Source organism: Rhinatrema bivittatum, chromosome 8 (assembly GCF_901001135.1).
Source record: "Rhinatrema bivittatum chromosome 8, aRhiBiv1.1, whole genome shotgun sequence".
In the NCBI taxonomy this organism is placed as follows: Eukaryota; Metazoa; Chordata; class Amphibia; order Gymnophiona; family Rhinatrematidae; genus Rhinatrema; species Rhinatrema bivittatum.
Window position 1 is genome coordinate 257772369 of NC_042622.1, and position 13207 is coordinate 257785575.

Here is a 13207-nt window from a genome sequence, read left to right on the forward strand (position 1 = left end):
CAGCAGTATTTACAGCAGGTAACTTTTCAGCAGTTTTTACAGCAGTTTTTACAGCAGTATTTACAGCAGTTACAGCAGGTTTTCTTTTAATTCTTTCCCGGTTGCCCTGCCTCCCAGGGGAGTTGAGAGGTCCTGAGGGGACTACCCTCCCCCGGTTGAGGCCGCTGCCAGGGTTGAGGACCCGGCTGAACTAGTGGCAGCGTCAGGGGTGACACCAGGGAGCCTGGTTCACTCACCCCTGCAGGAATAAGGGCTTTTCAGAACCAGGGACAGCGATTTTTTATAAAAAAAAAAAAAAAAAAAAGTTTTACTTTTGTTTTTGCGGCTCTCTGTTGCCTGGCGTCGCCGCTCCATTTTATTCGGTGGGGGGGCGTCGTTGACAGGGGGGAGGTCGCCGAATTGCGCCGTTTGCTTCTTTTCAATTTTTTCCTGCCTGAGGTAATTTTTTCGCCGCGGCCCCGTTTTTTTCTTCCCGCGTTTCTCGCCGGCATGCCGCGTGCTGCACAGTGCAGGGCCTGCGGCTCGGCGCGCGCGCGTCTCTCTAGGGACAGCCTTTGTTCGGCCTGCGTCCCAGGTGATGAGGGACCCTCGGTAGCGCCGCGGGGGGCTCGTTCCCGGGTAGCGCGTTCGCCGTCGCGCGGTGGTAGCTCCGCTAACAGGCCTCAGGAACTTTTCCCAGTTAGTGCGGGAGTGGCGGCCATTTTGGCCACCGGCCGGGAAATTCCACAGGAAAAGGTGGGGGCTTCTTCCTTTCCTCCCGCGCTTTCCCCGCAGCGTGTCACGGCGGGGGAGGTTCCCTCGGAGGGGCTTAGGTCCCGGGGGGCTTCCGAAAGTGATTCTTCGGATTCTGGGGATTTTTCTGAGGATTTTGCGCTGTTACTGCGCAAAGTCCTCAGATACAAGCGCAGCAGGCGCAGCCGGGGAATTGGCTCGCGTGCGACCGACCACGGGTCCCCTCTACGGAAAAAGAAAGCCAGAAAGGGCGCAGAGATCGCCCACGGTGCGTCCCGGGGGAAGCGGCCTCCCAGGGGGGTGCCGCAAGAATCGGATACCGAGGATTCTCCTGGGGATGATACTGAGTCCTCCGAGGAGCCCCTGACGGGGGCCGGGAACGCAGCAGTGGATGGTACTGCACAGCCCATTGCAGAGAAACCTGCACAGGCTGCAGAAGGGGACGACCCCAAGGTGGTGCGGCTATTCCGCAGAGAGGAATTGGCACCTCTCATCCCGGCCATTCTCCAAGAATTGGGAATTGAAGCTCCTCCGGTGGTGGTCCGCCAGGAGGCAAATATGGATCCTGTTCTGCTTGGCCTCACAGGACCGGCGGTCGCCTTCCCTTTTCATTTCTCGTCCACGGATATCCTATTCAAGGAATGGGATACTCCGGAGCTGGGTTTGAAAGTCAGCAAGACCATGGATAAACTTTATCCTTTACCGGAGGAGGCGCTGGATCTCCTCAGACTTCCAAAGGTGGATTCGGCGGTGTCCGCTGTCACGAAGAGGTCTACCATCCCGGTCACGGGAGCTACGGCCCTCCGGGATATTCAAGACCGGAAGATGGAGGTACATCTCAAAAAGATTTTTGATGTTTCCGCCTTGGGAGTGCAAGCCGCCATTTGCACAAACTTCGCTATGCGAGCTAGTCTGCGCTGGGCCCAGGTTCTGCAGGCTAATGCAGGTCTCTCTCCGGAAGAGTCTTCCCAAGCAGATAGACTGGAAGCGGCTATTGCATATGGGGCTGATGCGCTCCATGATCTTCTACGCACTTCAGCTAGGTCCATGGTTTCGGCTGTGTCGGCACGCCGTCTCCTTTGGCTACGCAACTGGGCAGCGGATGGTTTGTCCAAGGCTCACCTCGGGGCGTTACCCTTCAAAGGGAAGTTGCTCTTCGGAAAGGAGTTAGATGACTTGATGGTTTCCCTGGGTGAGAACCGAGCGTTTAGGCTGCCAGAGGATAGGACCCGGTCGCGCTCTTCGTTTTCCGGCAGAGCTCGTTTCCGGGGTCCCCGGAAGTCTAGACCGCAGAGATCCACCGGACCCTCGTATAGGCCGGCCTCTTCTCGAAACACTCACTGGCAGCAGTCCTTTCGGGGCAAACGCTTTGGCAGGCAAGGAGGGGCCCCGTCGGGTGCGGGTTCCAAGCCTTCGCAATGAAGTTCGGCCGGCCCATCCCTTGTCGCGTCCTCAGCACGCTGTTCCAAACGTGGGGGCGCGTCTATCCTTATTTCTCAAGGAATGGGCCAACATGACGTCGGATCAGTGGGTCCTCGACGTGATAAGACACGGCTACGAGTTAGATTTTGCTCGCATCCCAGCGGACAAGTTCCTGGTCTCGCCTTGCAAGAATCCCAAGAAGAAGGCGGCGGTGCTAGACACCATCCGAAGACTAGAAACCTTGGGGGCCATCTCTCCAGTTCCGTCCGATCAGTACGGCAAAGGCCGGTACTCCATTTACTTCATAGTTCCCAAGAAAGACGGCACTTTCCGACCCATACTGGATCTGAAAGGAGTCAACAGATGCCTTCGGGTCCCTCACTTCAAGATGGAAACCATTCGTTCGGTGATCGCGTCAGTGCGGCCAGGCGAATTCCTTGCGTCACTAGATCTCACAGAAGCATACCTTCATGTGGGCATCCAACCAGCATTCCAGCGGTTCCTGCGGTTTTGCATTCTGGGAAGACACTTCCAGTTCCGGGCTCTTCCGTTCGGCCTGGCGACAGCGCCTCGGACGTTCACGAAAGTGATGGTGGTAGTGGCGGCGCACTTACGTCGGGAAGGCCTCCTGGTTCACCCTTACCTCGACGATTGGCTGATTCGGGCGAAGTCAGAGAGCCTGTGTCGGCAAGCGGTAGCCAGAGTGCTACAATTCTTGCAGTCTCTGGGCTGGGTGGTCAACTACAACAAGAGTCATCTGGAACCCACTCAGTCCTTGGAGTACCTTGGAGCCGTTTTCGACACAAAACAGGGCAGAGTGGTTCTCTCTCAGGATCGGATATGCAAACTACAGTCTCAGGTGCAACGTCTTTTGTCTCTGCACCGTCCGCGAGTCTGCGATTACCTGACAGTTCTCGGATCTATGGCCTCCACGCTGGCGTTAGTCCCTTGGGCATTCGCTCACCTACGGCCACTGCAGTCTTCATTATTGTCCCGCTGGAAACCGATTTCAGAGGAATATTATCTTCCACTGCCTCTCGAGAGTCAAGTGCGCTCCAGCCTGGGCTGGTGGCTGGATCCCAATCATCTCTCCTGTGGAGTATCTCTTCTTCTTCCCAACTGGACAGTGGTGACCACGGATGCCAGTCTTTCCGGTTGGGGTGCAGTTTGCCAAGGGAAATCGGTTCAGGGTCTGTGGTCAGAAGATCAGACCCAGTGGTCTATCAACCGCCTAGAGTTCAGGGCGGTCCGTCTGGCATTGCAAGCTTTTCTACCCCTTGTAAGAGGAAAGGCGATCCGAGTATTGTCGGACAACGCTACCACCGTGGCTTACATCAATCGCCAGGGCGGAACGAAAAGCCCTCAAGTAGCGGAGGAAGCGCGTTCCTTGATGGCCTGGGCAGAGCGGCATCTCGGCGATCTTGCTGCGTCTCACATAGCAGGAGTCGACAATGTCTAGGCGGACTTCCTCAGCCGACACCACCTGGATCCCGGAGAGTGGGAGCTAGTGGAAGAAGCGTTTCTTCTCATTTGCAGGACTTGGGGAACACCCCACATGGACCTGATGGCCACGTGGAACAACTCAAAGGCTCCGAGATTTTTCAGTCGACGCCGAGAAAGAGGAGCAGAAGGGGTTGATGCGTTAGCTCTTCCCTGGCCGGCGGAGGTGCTACTGTATGTGTTCCCACCATGGCCCATGATCGGCAAGATACTGCGGCGCATAGAATTGCACCCGTCCGACGTGATCATGGTGGCGCCGGAGTGGCCGCGCCGTCCGTGGTTTGCGGATCTGGTCCAGTTGTCGGTGACAGCACCCCTTCGTCTACAGGGGTTTCCAGGGCTCCTTCGTCAGGGCCCCGTCTGTTTGGAGGATGCGGATCACTTCTGTCTCGCGGCATGGCTTTTGAGAGGTATCGGTTGAAGCAAAAAGGTTACTCGGACGCGGTAGTTGCCACGCTGCTGAGATCCAGGAAGCAGTCTACGTCTCTGGCTTATGTTCGAGTCTGGGTAGTCTTTGAGGAATGGTGCGTGGAGCGGGGTCTTCATCCCACTTCAGCTGCTATTCCCGATATTTTGGCTTTTCTCCAGTCTGGGCTGGCCAAGGGCTTAGCGTGCAGTTCCCTACGGGTCCAAGTTGCGGCGCTTGGTTGTTTGCGTGGTAAGATTCGGGGTGTCTCCCTGGCTCTCCACCCGGATATCTCTCGTTTCCTTCGGGGGGCGAAACACCTCCGTCCTCCTTTGCGGCTCCCTTGTCCTTCTTGGAACCTCAACTGGGTGCTCTCGTCCTTATGCTCAACTCCTTTTGAGCCTCTGAAGCGTTCTACGATCAAAGATCTCACGTTAAAGACTGTATTCCTGGTAGCCATTGCGTCGGCTCGCCGGGTTTCTGAGTTGCAAGCTCTATCCTGCAGAGAGCCTTTCTTGCGCTTTTCCGATTCAGGGGTTTCCTTGCGGACCGTTCCCTCTTTCCTGCCTAAGGTCGTATCACCTTTTCATTTGAATCAATCGGTTGAACTTCCCGCTTTCGCGGTGGGGGAATCTTCCGACCCGAAGTTAAGGGATTTGAGAAAACTAGATGTGCGGAGGTCTCTTCTTCGCTATCTAGAGGTCACAAATTCTTTTCGATTAACGGATCATCTGTTTGTGTTGACGTCGGGTCCGAAGAAAGGTTCTGCGGCGTCCCGCACGACGATCGCCCGTTGGCTCAAGGAGGCCATTGGTTCCGCGTACATTATGCGCGGTAAAACACCGCCAGTGGGTCTTCGAGCTCATTCAACGAGATCTCATGCTGCGTCTTGGGCGGAATCTTCTCAGGTGTCGCCTCAAGAGATTTGCAGGGCGGCTACCTGGAAATCGTTGCATACCTTCATTAAACATTACCGTTTGGATGTTCAAGCTACTGATGCTGGGGGATTTGGAGAGAGGGTACTCCGAGCGGGACTCTCTGCTTCCCACCCTCGATAACTTAGCTCTGGTACATCCCAGGTGTCCTGGACTGATCCTGGTACGTACAGGGAAAGGAAAATTAGTTTCTTACCTGATAATTTTCGTTCCTGTAGTACCAAGGATCAGTCCAGGATCCCGCCCGCAGTGTTGCGCTATAGTAACGGAGAGTCCGCTCATTGTTGTTTTATAATACGCTGACCCCTTGTTTTGCTCTCCCGGTTGGAGAGTCTGTTTTTTCCTGTAGGGGTGTTGGAATTATTTTCGTTTACTTAGTAAGTTTCTATGGTTAGCTATGTTGGCTTTTGAATTTTCTACTTTGACATTACGTATGACTGAGGGGCTGTGACTGGCACAGGGGCTTATATATGGCTCCGCCCACAAGTTTTAATCTGTCTCCATCTACTGGTGCGGAGTCACAACCCAGGTGTCCTGGACTGATCCTTGGTACTACAGGAACGAAAATTATCAGGTAAGAAACTAATTTTCCTTTTTTACTCAACGCACAATTAAACTCTGGAATTTGTTGCCAGAGAATGTGGTTCGTGCAGTTAGTATAGCTGTGTTTAAAAAAGGATTGGATATGTTCTTGGAGGAGAAGTCCATTACCTGCTATTAAGTTCACTTAGAGAATAGCCACTGCCATTAACAATGGTTACATGGAATAGACTTAGTTTTTAGGTACTTGCCAGGTTCTTATGGCCTGGATTGGCCACTGTTGGAAACAGGATGCTGGGCTTGATGGACCCTTGGTCTGACCCAGTATGGCATTTTCTTATGTTCTTATGTTCTTAATAATTGTACTGTAATAGTGTAACATAATCCTGTAACATTTTAATGGAATAATGCTCTAATTGAATCATAATGACTTAATGGTCTGGTTGTAACATTATTATATTTAGGGCTTCTGGTGAGTATTGGTTAAAACTGATAAAAGCCTGTTAATTTTCAGCAGCAGCACCTCTTGAGGCCGTAACTTCCTCTACTAGGGGGATGAGGAAGTGCTGCAGATACTTGCACATGTGCAGGATAATAGCACGTGCTTAGTACTGTAAGCCCACATATACACAGCAACAAATGACCACCTGCACTGGGCGATCAGTGGTCCTGTAGCTAACTCTTTTCATAGACCTTGAAGATTCAACATTTTTCCCCCTCCTTTTCTTCTGTTGCAGATTGGATGTAGTTTTGCATGCATGATGGATGTGAAAGTGGAACAGGTGTTGGAGTGGGCATCCACCACTCTGAAGCAAGAGGAAGAAGAGGTTCCCATTGAGACTTGGTGTTTGCCGCTTCTTCCCACCACACAGCCCATAATGCAGGAGTCTGCAAGTGTGGAAACCATGGAAACAGGTATGACCAAATCCAGTCTATCTCCATGAATAAGCAGATTGAGCAGTCCCACATATGGGTGATGTAATCACATGACACCATATATGGAGAATGTCAGCTTATTGGCTTGGAAGCCTAAGAGGCTTTGCACATATGCAGCAGGTGCTGCACCAAGAAGCCCTCCGTGAAGCTCCCTTAGTCTTCTTTCATTCATAGAACAGATAGCAGTGTTCAGCAATCGCTCAGCAGTCGCTACTCACTTCACACAAGATCCCTTGGGTTTTCTTTTCTAATCTTCTAAAATTTTCTTTTAAATTCCTTTGTTCCTTTATTGAAAAAAGGGTTCAGGTTTCTAGAGATGTTCAGCCTGTAAATAAAAATGTACCTGGTGGATAATCATATGCAGTGTATTTGCTGGCTGGGAGTGGACTATGATACTGTGAGTTGTTCATGGGGCTCATGTAGCCTTTCAGGAATGTTAGATAATGCAGGTTTCACCTGCAAGATCTATTTCATAGTGTACAAAAATTATTCTCACTAATCTGGTTGAAGTTCAAAATTTAGGTGGGCAGAGGTCAACTGATTTTTTTTAATTAGACACTAAGACATGAATCCGTTGAAAGTATGGTGAAGTTGAAAACTTGGTCCCTGATGCAGGCATAAGGGTGGCAAAACACTGCAGTATTGGGCTATCATCTAGAGCTAGTGCCTTTCTGTTATTTTGGCATTTGGTGGGCTATACAGCAAAAATTGCTTGGAGAACTGCTTTCTCCATTCAGCTTCTTTTTACAGCAGTCAATGGAACAGTGGGTTCTCATCCTATGAAAGACAATTGGGCTTGCAGACAATATGAGAAGTGTTTTTAAATGCATTAATACAAAAGAACTTTAAAAATATTATTTTCTAAGAGTGGACTTTAAAGGAATTTGTTAATGGGACAATATAATAACTGGTATATGATTATATTATGTTTGTTTATTTCTCGCCTATGCCAAAGTCCTAGGTGGTGTACAATAAAACATACATAAAATCAAAACCAAAAAGCATTACATATATATGATAAAGCAGAAAAAATAAAAGGACATGTTTTAAAGCAGACAAAAAAAATCAGAAGAACATCATGACTGTGCAATTAGATGTTGTCTTAATAGAATGCTAGCTTGAAAAGGAAGTTTATGCCATAAACTTGAAGCTCTTAGTGCATTCTGTAATTCTTGTGTGGCAGATTGTTCCACAACATCAGCTCAACAATAGAGACTGCCTGCTCTGACATATGCGCTAATCTTGCTTGACGAATTGAGGGGACATTGAGAAGACCCTTTGTAAGGCGCAAAACAACCTGCTTAGTTATATATAAGTGCTACCGTGTTTCTCCGATAATAAACCCTACTCCAAAAATAAGCCCTAGCTTTTAAGAAGACATGCGGTTCCATCCCAAGACTTGCCTGACCCCCACCCCCCCCAAGACTTACCGAAAGTCCCTGGGGGGTGGGGCCGAAACCCAGGGGGGGCCAGACGGGGGTTGTAAAAGAAAAAAATCCCAAACCCACCCCAACCTTTCAAATTTACTTCATTGCACCCCCCCCCTCCAAACCTTGCCGAAATTCCCTGGTGGTCCAGCAGGGGTCCCAGGAGCGATCTCCCGCTCTCGATTGCTCCTACCATGTGATAGAGGCCGGCCAATGGCGCCGATAGCCTGTCACATGGAAAAGGCAAAGGGCCATTGGCACCATTTTGATTACTGGCAGCTGACGGCCCGAGAGCTGGAGATTGCTCCCAGGATCCCCGCTAGACCACCAGGGAATTTCGGCAAGTTTTGGGAGGGGGTGCAATGAAGTAAATTTGAAGGGTTGGGGCGGGTTTCGGGTATTGTTTCGGGTGGGGGGGGGGGGCAGCCGAAATAAAATCGGCCCAGTCAGCCACATGATATAACTGTCTTTCCCCGAAAATAAGACATCCCCGAAAATAAGCCCTAACCATTTTTTTGGAGCTAAAAAAGAATATAAGACCTGTCTTATTATTGGAGAAACACGGTATTTAGTCTTTTCATGGCAGACCTAAATATGTATGATACCAGTTTATAGTGACTTTAAAAAGTATCAGTTTTCTTTAGTAAATAATACTCCAGTTTATCCGCTTCCTTTTTTGTTTGACTGACTTGAGTAAAAAAAAACCAAAACTATATAAACACATAAAGGAATAGTTGTTTTAAATAAATTGGTATTTTTGTAAAATTGTATTACACAAATGAAAAATTTACATCACAAAATACAAAATATGTGTGTGTGTGTATATATATATATATATATATATATATATATATATATATATATATATATATACACACGCGCGTATACATTACAAACCTCAAAACATTTCCCATCTAAAATTTAAAAAAAAACAAAACCCAGAAGTGATCACAACCCACCATTCTTCCACTCATCCTAAACATTCATACATAAAAATCGCTCGGTATTGCTCCTATGTGAACACCACACTCCTATTGTGTTTCAAATTTAAACACAATTTTTTAATTCACAATGTAGCCAAAAAGTAACAGATCTACCCCAACAATGGGCCCTGCCTTTTCACCTATCTGGCTTCTTCAAGGGGGTCAACTTCACTTTTTCCCTCTATTGAATATAATTCATAATCATATACCTTGAGTAAAACAAAGCCAAAAAACATTGGTTCTCTAACTTCTTACCTACCTCAGAAAACAGATAAGAGAAAGTGAGAGCTACGGGCTCAGCTTACTCATTTTAGCTCATTGGATATGTACGCTGGCCCTGAGGATGAGGTCTAGAGGTTTACCCTCCAAAAAAAGGCTCGACAAAGTGCATTGAGCCCACATTGTCATTGATGGAGGAGCTCTCAACATCATAACAGAATTCTTTGGTGTCAAATTTCCATAACACCAGTTTTTTGCCGCAAGAGGCTCCTGTGGGGCTTTCTTCAGGATTGCCTAGTCTCTTCTGTCACCTGGAGACCACCCTATCCATTGGTGACAAGGCAAAGGTTTTTTTTCACATTTATTTGTGGCGCAAGTGTAGGGAGTCCTTAACCAGATGACAGAATTAAAATAATTCAAGAGGTGATAGTGAAACAGCTTGCTCATGAGCAGACCCCTAGTGGAACTGAGTGCAAGTAATCTCTTCTGCTGCGAGAAAGCTGACCAGTAGACTTGATTGAGACCCCTCACTCCAAGGATTCTGGGCCAGACTCTCAGCTGTGGTGGAGGTGGATTATGAATCCAGTCTGAAAACAACTCTCTTGGTTATTGCCATCTGAGCCATCCCATCCATCACTAAGATAAGGGTTCTTGTAAAGAAGAAATGTTTTCATCTGTTATTAAAAGGATGTCTCAGGCCATCTGTATCCTGCAGACGGAGACAGAGCTGACAGCCTTATTGCTAGGCATACTCCAGAGCAACAACTTAACTAGCAATACGATGTTGTCCTGGTCTACCATATCCTTTAATATCTGGTTTAAAAAAAAAGATGGGGGTTGGGAGGGGAAATACCATTTTCATCCCCCATAGATAAAAAAACGGATACAAAATATAGGGCCCAATCTATCCCTGACTTTATAGCCTCTAAATCTTGTCAATCAATAGTGTTTCAGTTGGCAAGGCTAGGCAAAGACACCACTGCTTCCTTTTCCTTAGGGGGAGGGGAGAAGTCTTCCAGTTCACCATGCATTTAGTACACATTCCGTCCTGATAGCTGCTCATGGTGCAGTACAGTTAAAATTACAAGGGCTCCAAGCATCTCCCAGGAAGCAAAGCTGCAGGAAATCCCCACTCATCTGAGATAGCAAGGAATATAGCAAGCACCTTTTAAGAGCAACCTGTGATGGTTTGATACTGTCAGGACTCAATGCCTTCCACAAGAATGCACAGGGTAGCCTGACTTAGTGCTTCTAGTTGTTCAGAAACTGATGCCTATTGGGAGGAGCAATCAGATAGGAGTTAGCAATCTGTTCAGAATCTGCTAGGGAGTTAGCAGCCTCTGTTATAGTTGTGGGTGGATACTTGGGCTGGTGGCAGATGACCATGCACCCAGGGGAAGATCCCGAGAGGGACCACCGGTCAGGCTCAGAGTTTGGAGACAGACACACACTAGTTCTTTTATTAAACAATATATTGAACTACCAGAGATGGCAGTAGTGAGCTGGAAAGCCCGGCTGGGCTGTAGTCCCTCAGATACTGCAACAGCGATCCCTGGAGGCTGAGCTATAGAGAAACTGAGATATGGTGAGTAGGCAGGGTATGCAGATGGTAACACTCACACAGTGTCCCAATAGAAGCCCAGGAGCTGGAATGTATAGGTCCTCGAGGAGCGAGTACCTGGTTCCAGGGAAAGCTCAGAGAGAACGATGGTAACTCACTGATGTAGATGATAAAGTTGTTAATGATGACTTCCAGGCAGAAGAGTATATGAAGCAAGTCTGAGAACAAGGGCCCTCGAGGAGCGAGTACCGGTTCCAGACTGTCACCTGAAAAACAAAGGATCTCATGGTAACCTTTAAGAATGCAAAGGTGGAAAGAGATTTCAGCCGGACAAGAGATCATTTGTCAGGTCTTCAGTGTCCTATGACGGGGAATGTGGGTCTGGTCTACTTATGTCTACTGATGTCCTGAAAGGCAGTTTGTACCTAGTAAGGCATCAGTGCCAGTAATTCTGGATTTCTTGCAGGAAGACCTTTCAAAGGATTTGTCTTAATACTTTGAAGGTTCAAGTTGCAGTTCTTGCATGCTACAGGAGGCACATTTTGGGTAGACCCTTGTCTTCCCATCCAGATGTCCTGTTTTTTTAAGAGGCCTCCACTGAGAATTCCCATTCCATCTTGGGATCTGAATTTGGTATTGACTTTTCTGTCAGGCTTGCAGTTTGATCCTATTCCTTTAAGCTCCTTACTTTGAAAGCTGTTTTCCTAGTGGCTATTTGTAAAGCTTGAAGAATTTTTGAGTTACAGGTGCTTTCTTGCATATCCAGCCCTAATTAGAAGTAGCTTTGGACTGGACTGGACTGACTGGATGAATGGGAAGATGAAATTACTTCTTACCTTATAATTTCCTTTCCTTGAGGCCAGTCAGACCAGTCCAGTAGAGGAATTAATTTTTAATAACTCACAGAATCAAATTGTAATATGTCTTTATTGAAATGATTTAAAATTACTTGCTATTTTTTCTTGGGACACTAGATGGTGCTTGTTTCACACCAAACAATTACAGTAGATGAAAAACATGTTTTTTCACCTCTACAAAAGTTTTAATTAATTAATATTTCTTTTACAATAAACTACATAATGCAATTTAACAGTAATATTTGTATAGTTCCTTATAATATTATCTCAGGATCTTTAAGGGAAATAAACATCACACAGACTTCTATATCCTTAATCCTGCATCTATACTAACTATTATAGCTTTTTCTAGTTGGCCAGATTAGAATCAGCGAGGAGTCTGCTCTGGACTGTAGGAAGATCTAGTGAGGATAACCTTACAGTAGATTATCAGATTTAACCAATAACCTTATGATATGAATTCATTAGTTTTAGGGAGCAGATACAGACACTTTTGTGAGGTAGTCAGTCAATTTATTAGCTGCATGTGGCAAAGCAAAGTTCAATACAGAGCAATTTCTTTGGTTTCTTTGGTTTTGTTACAGTTTTAGTTTTACAGCACAAGCACTGTCATGTAAGACAATCAGAACTTTTATTTTATCTTTAAGTTCAACTTTGCACTTAAGAATTAGGCCAGCTGAAAGATAATTAAGCCAGTGTTCTTACCCTCCAAGGTACTGCACAAGTCCAGGGTCACTCCTGTATTAGGACACTGTCTTGATACCAAGGGTTAATCCAGCGAAGCCCCTTTTGGTGGATGACATATAAAATCCAAAATGTTCTCACAGATGTCTCCGTGAGATATGATGGCAGAAAAAGGGTAACTTTACTAGCCTACCAAAGTCTTTCAAGGGAATAATTGGCAAAAACAGCTGCAATCACATTTCAGAGCAGACTGTGCGAGTACCTGAAACTCAGTTTAGCTTGCAGATGTACTGCAACAGTTAAGTTCTGTTAACAAAGCACTCTTGGCAGAGCTTGGGGAATCCATGGAAAAAGCCTTAGCAAAAGCTTTTTTAGATAATGTTCCCAGGATAATGTCCATTCAGATAATATCAGATGTCAAAGTCTGGGTAATTCAGAGTCTCTCTTGAATATTTAGTTCCATAAGGGAATCCACCATTGATCCAGATTAGATATTGCTACCTTCTATAGACAGGATGGATGGGATGCAAATGATGTCATCTAAGTCCCAATGCATAGGAATATTCTCATACGCTCATTCCCTGTACGAACCCAGATCAGTCCTGACTGCTGGGTTTTGCCTCCCTTCTAGCAGATGGAGACAGAGAAAAACTTGTAGAGCACCCCCTCTCAGCCTGGTGTGCTACCTGCATCTCCTCAGTATTTCTCTGTCTCCAGAGACGTAGGGATTAAGAAGCTGGGCTTGGTGACCCCGTGGGGCTCCAGGACTGTAAGGCACCAGGGGTGATTACCGGTAGTCCGGTCCCTCCCCCTCAGTCCCGGTCCGATCAAAAAAAAAAGAAGAAGCAGCCTGTTAGCCTTCTTTTGGTTTGATGCTGTGGGCTGCTGCTGCGTTTTCTCATTAAAAAACATAGAAAGGGAAACAGCAGGAGTGGACAGGGCAGGTTAATTTTGTTGCAGCGGCGTTTACCTGCGGGAGCGATCAGTCTGCAAGGGCGTACGTTT

The 13207-nt window shown here is 47.2% G+C and overlaps 1 protein-coding gene across 1 annotated transcript in view; it reads left to right on the top strand.

The window, feature by feature from the left end:
• Positions 1-13207, top strand: part of LOC115098231 (spindlin interactor and repressor of chromatin-binding protein-like) — a 162502-nt gene that overhangs the window by 57458 nt on the left and 91837 nt on the right. The window contains exon 3 of the mRNA XM_029614688.1: positions 6273-6450. Within this exon, the coding sequence (XP_029470548.1) occupies positions 6294-6450 (157 nt within the window). The 5' untranslated portion in view covers positions 6273-6293. The remainder of the gene's footprint in view (positions 1-6272; positions 6451-13207) is intronic.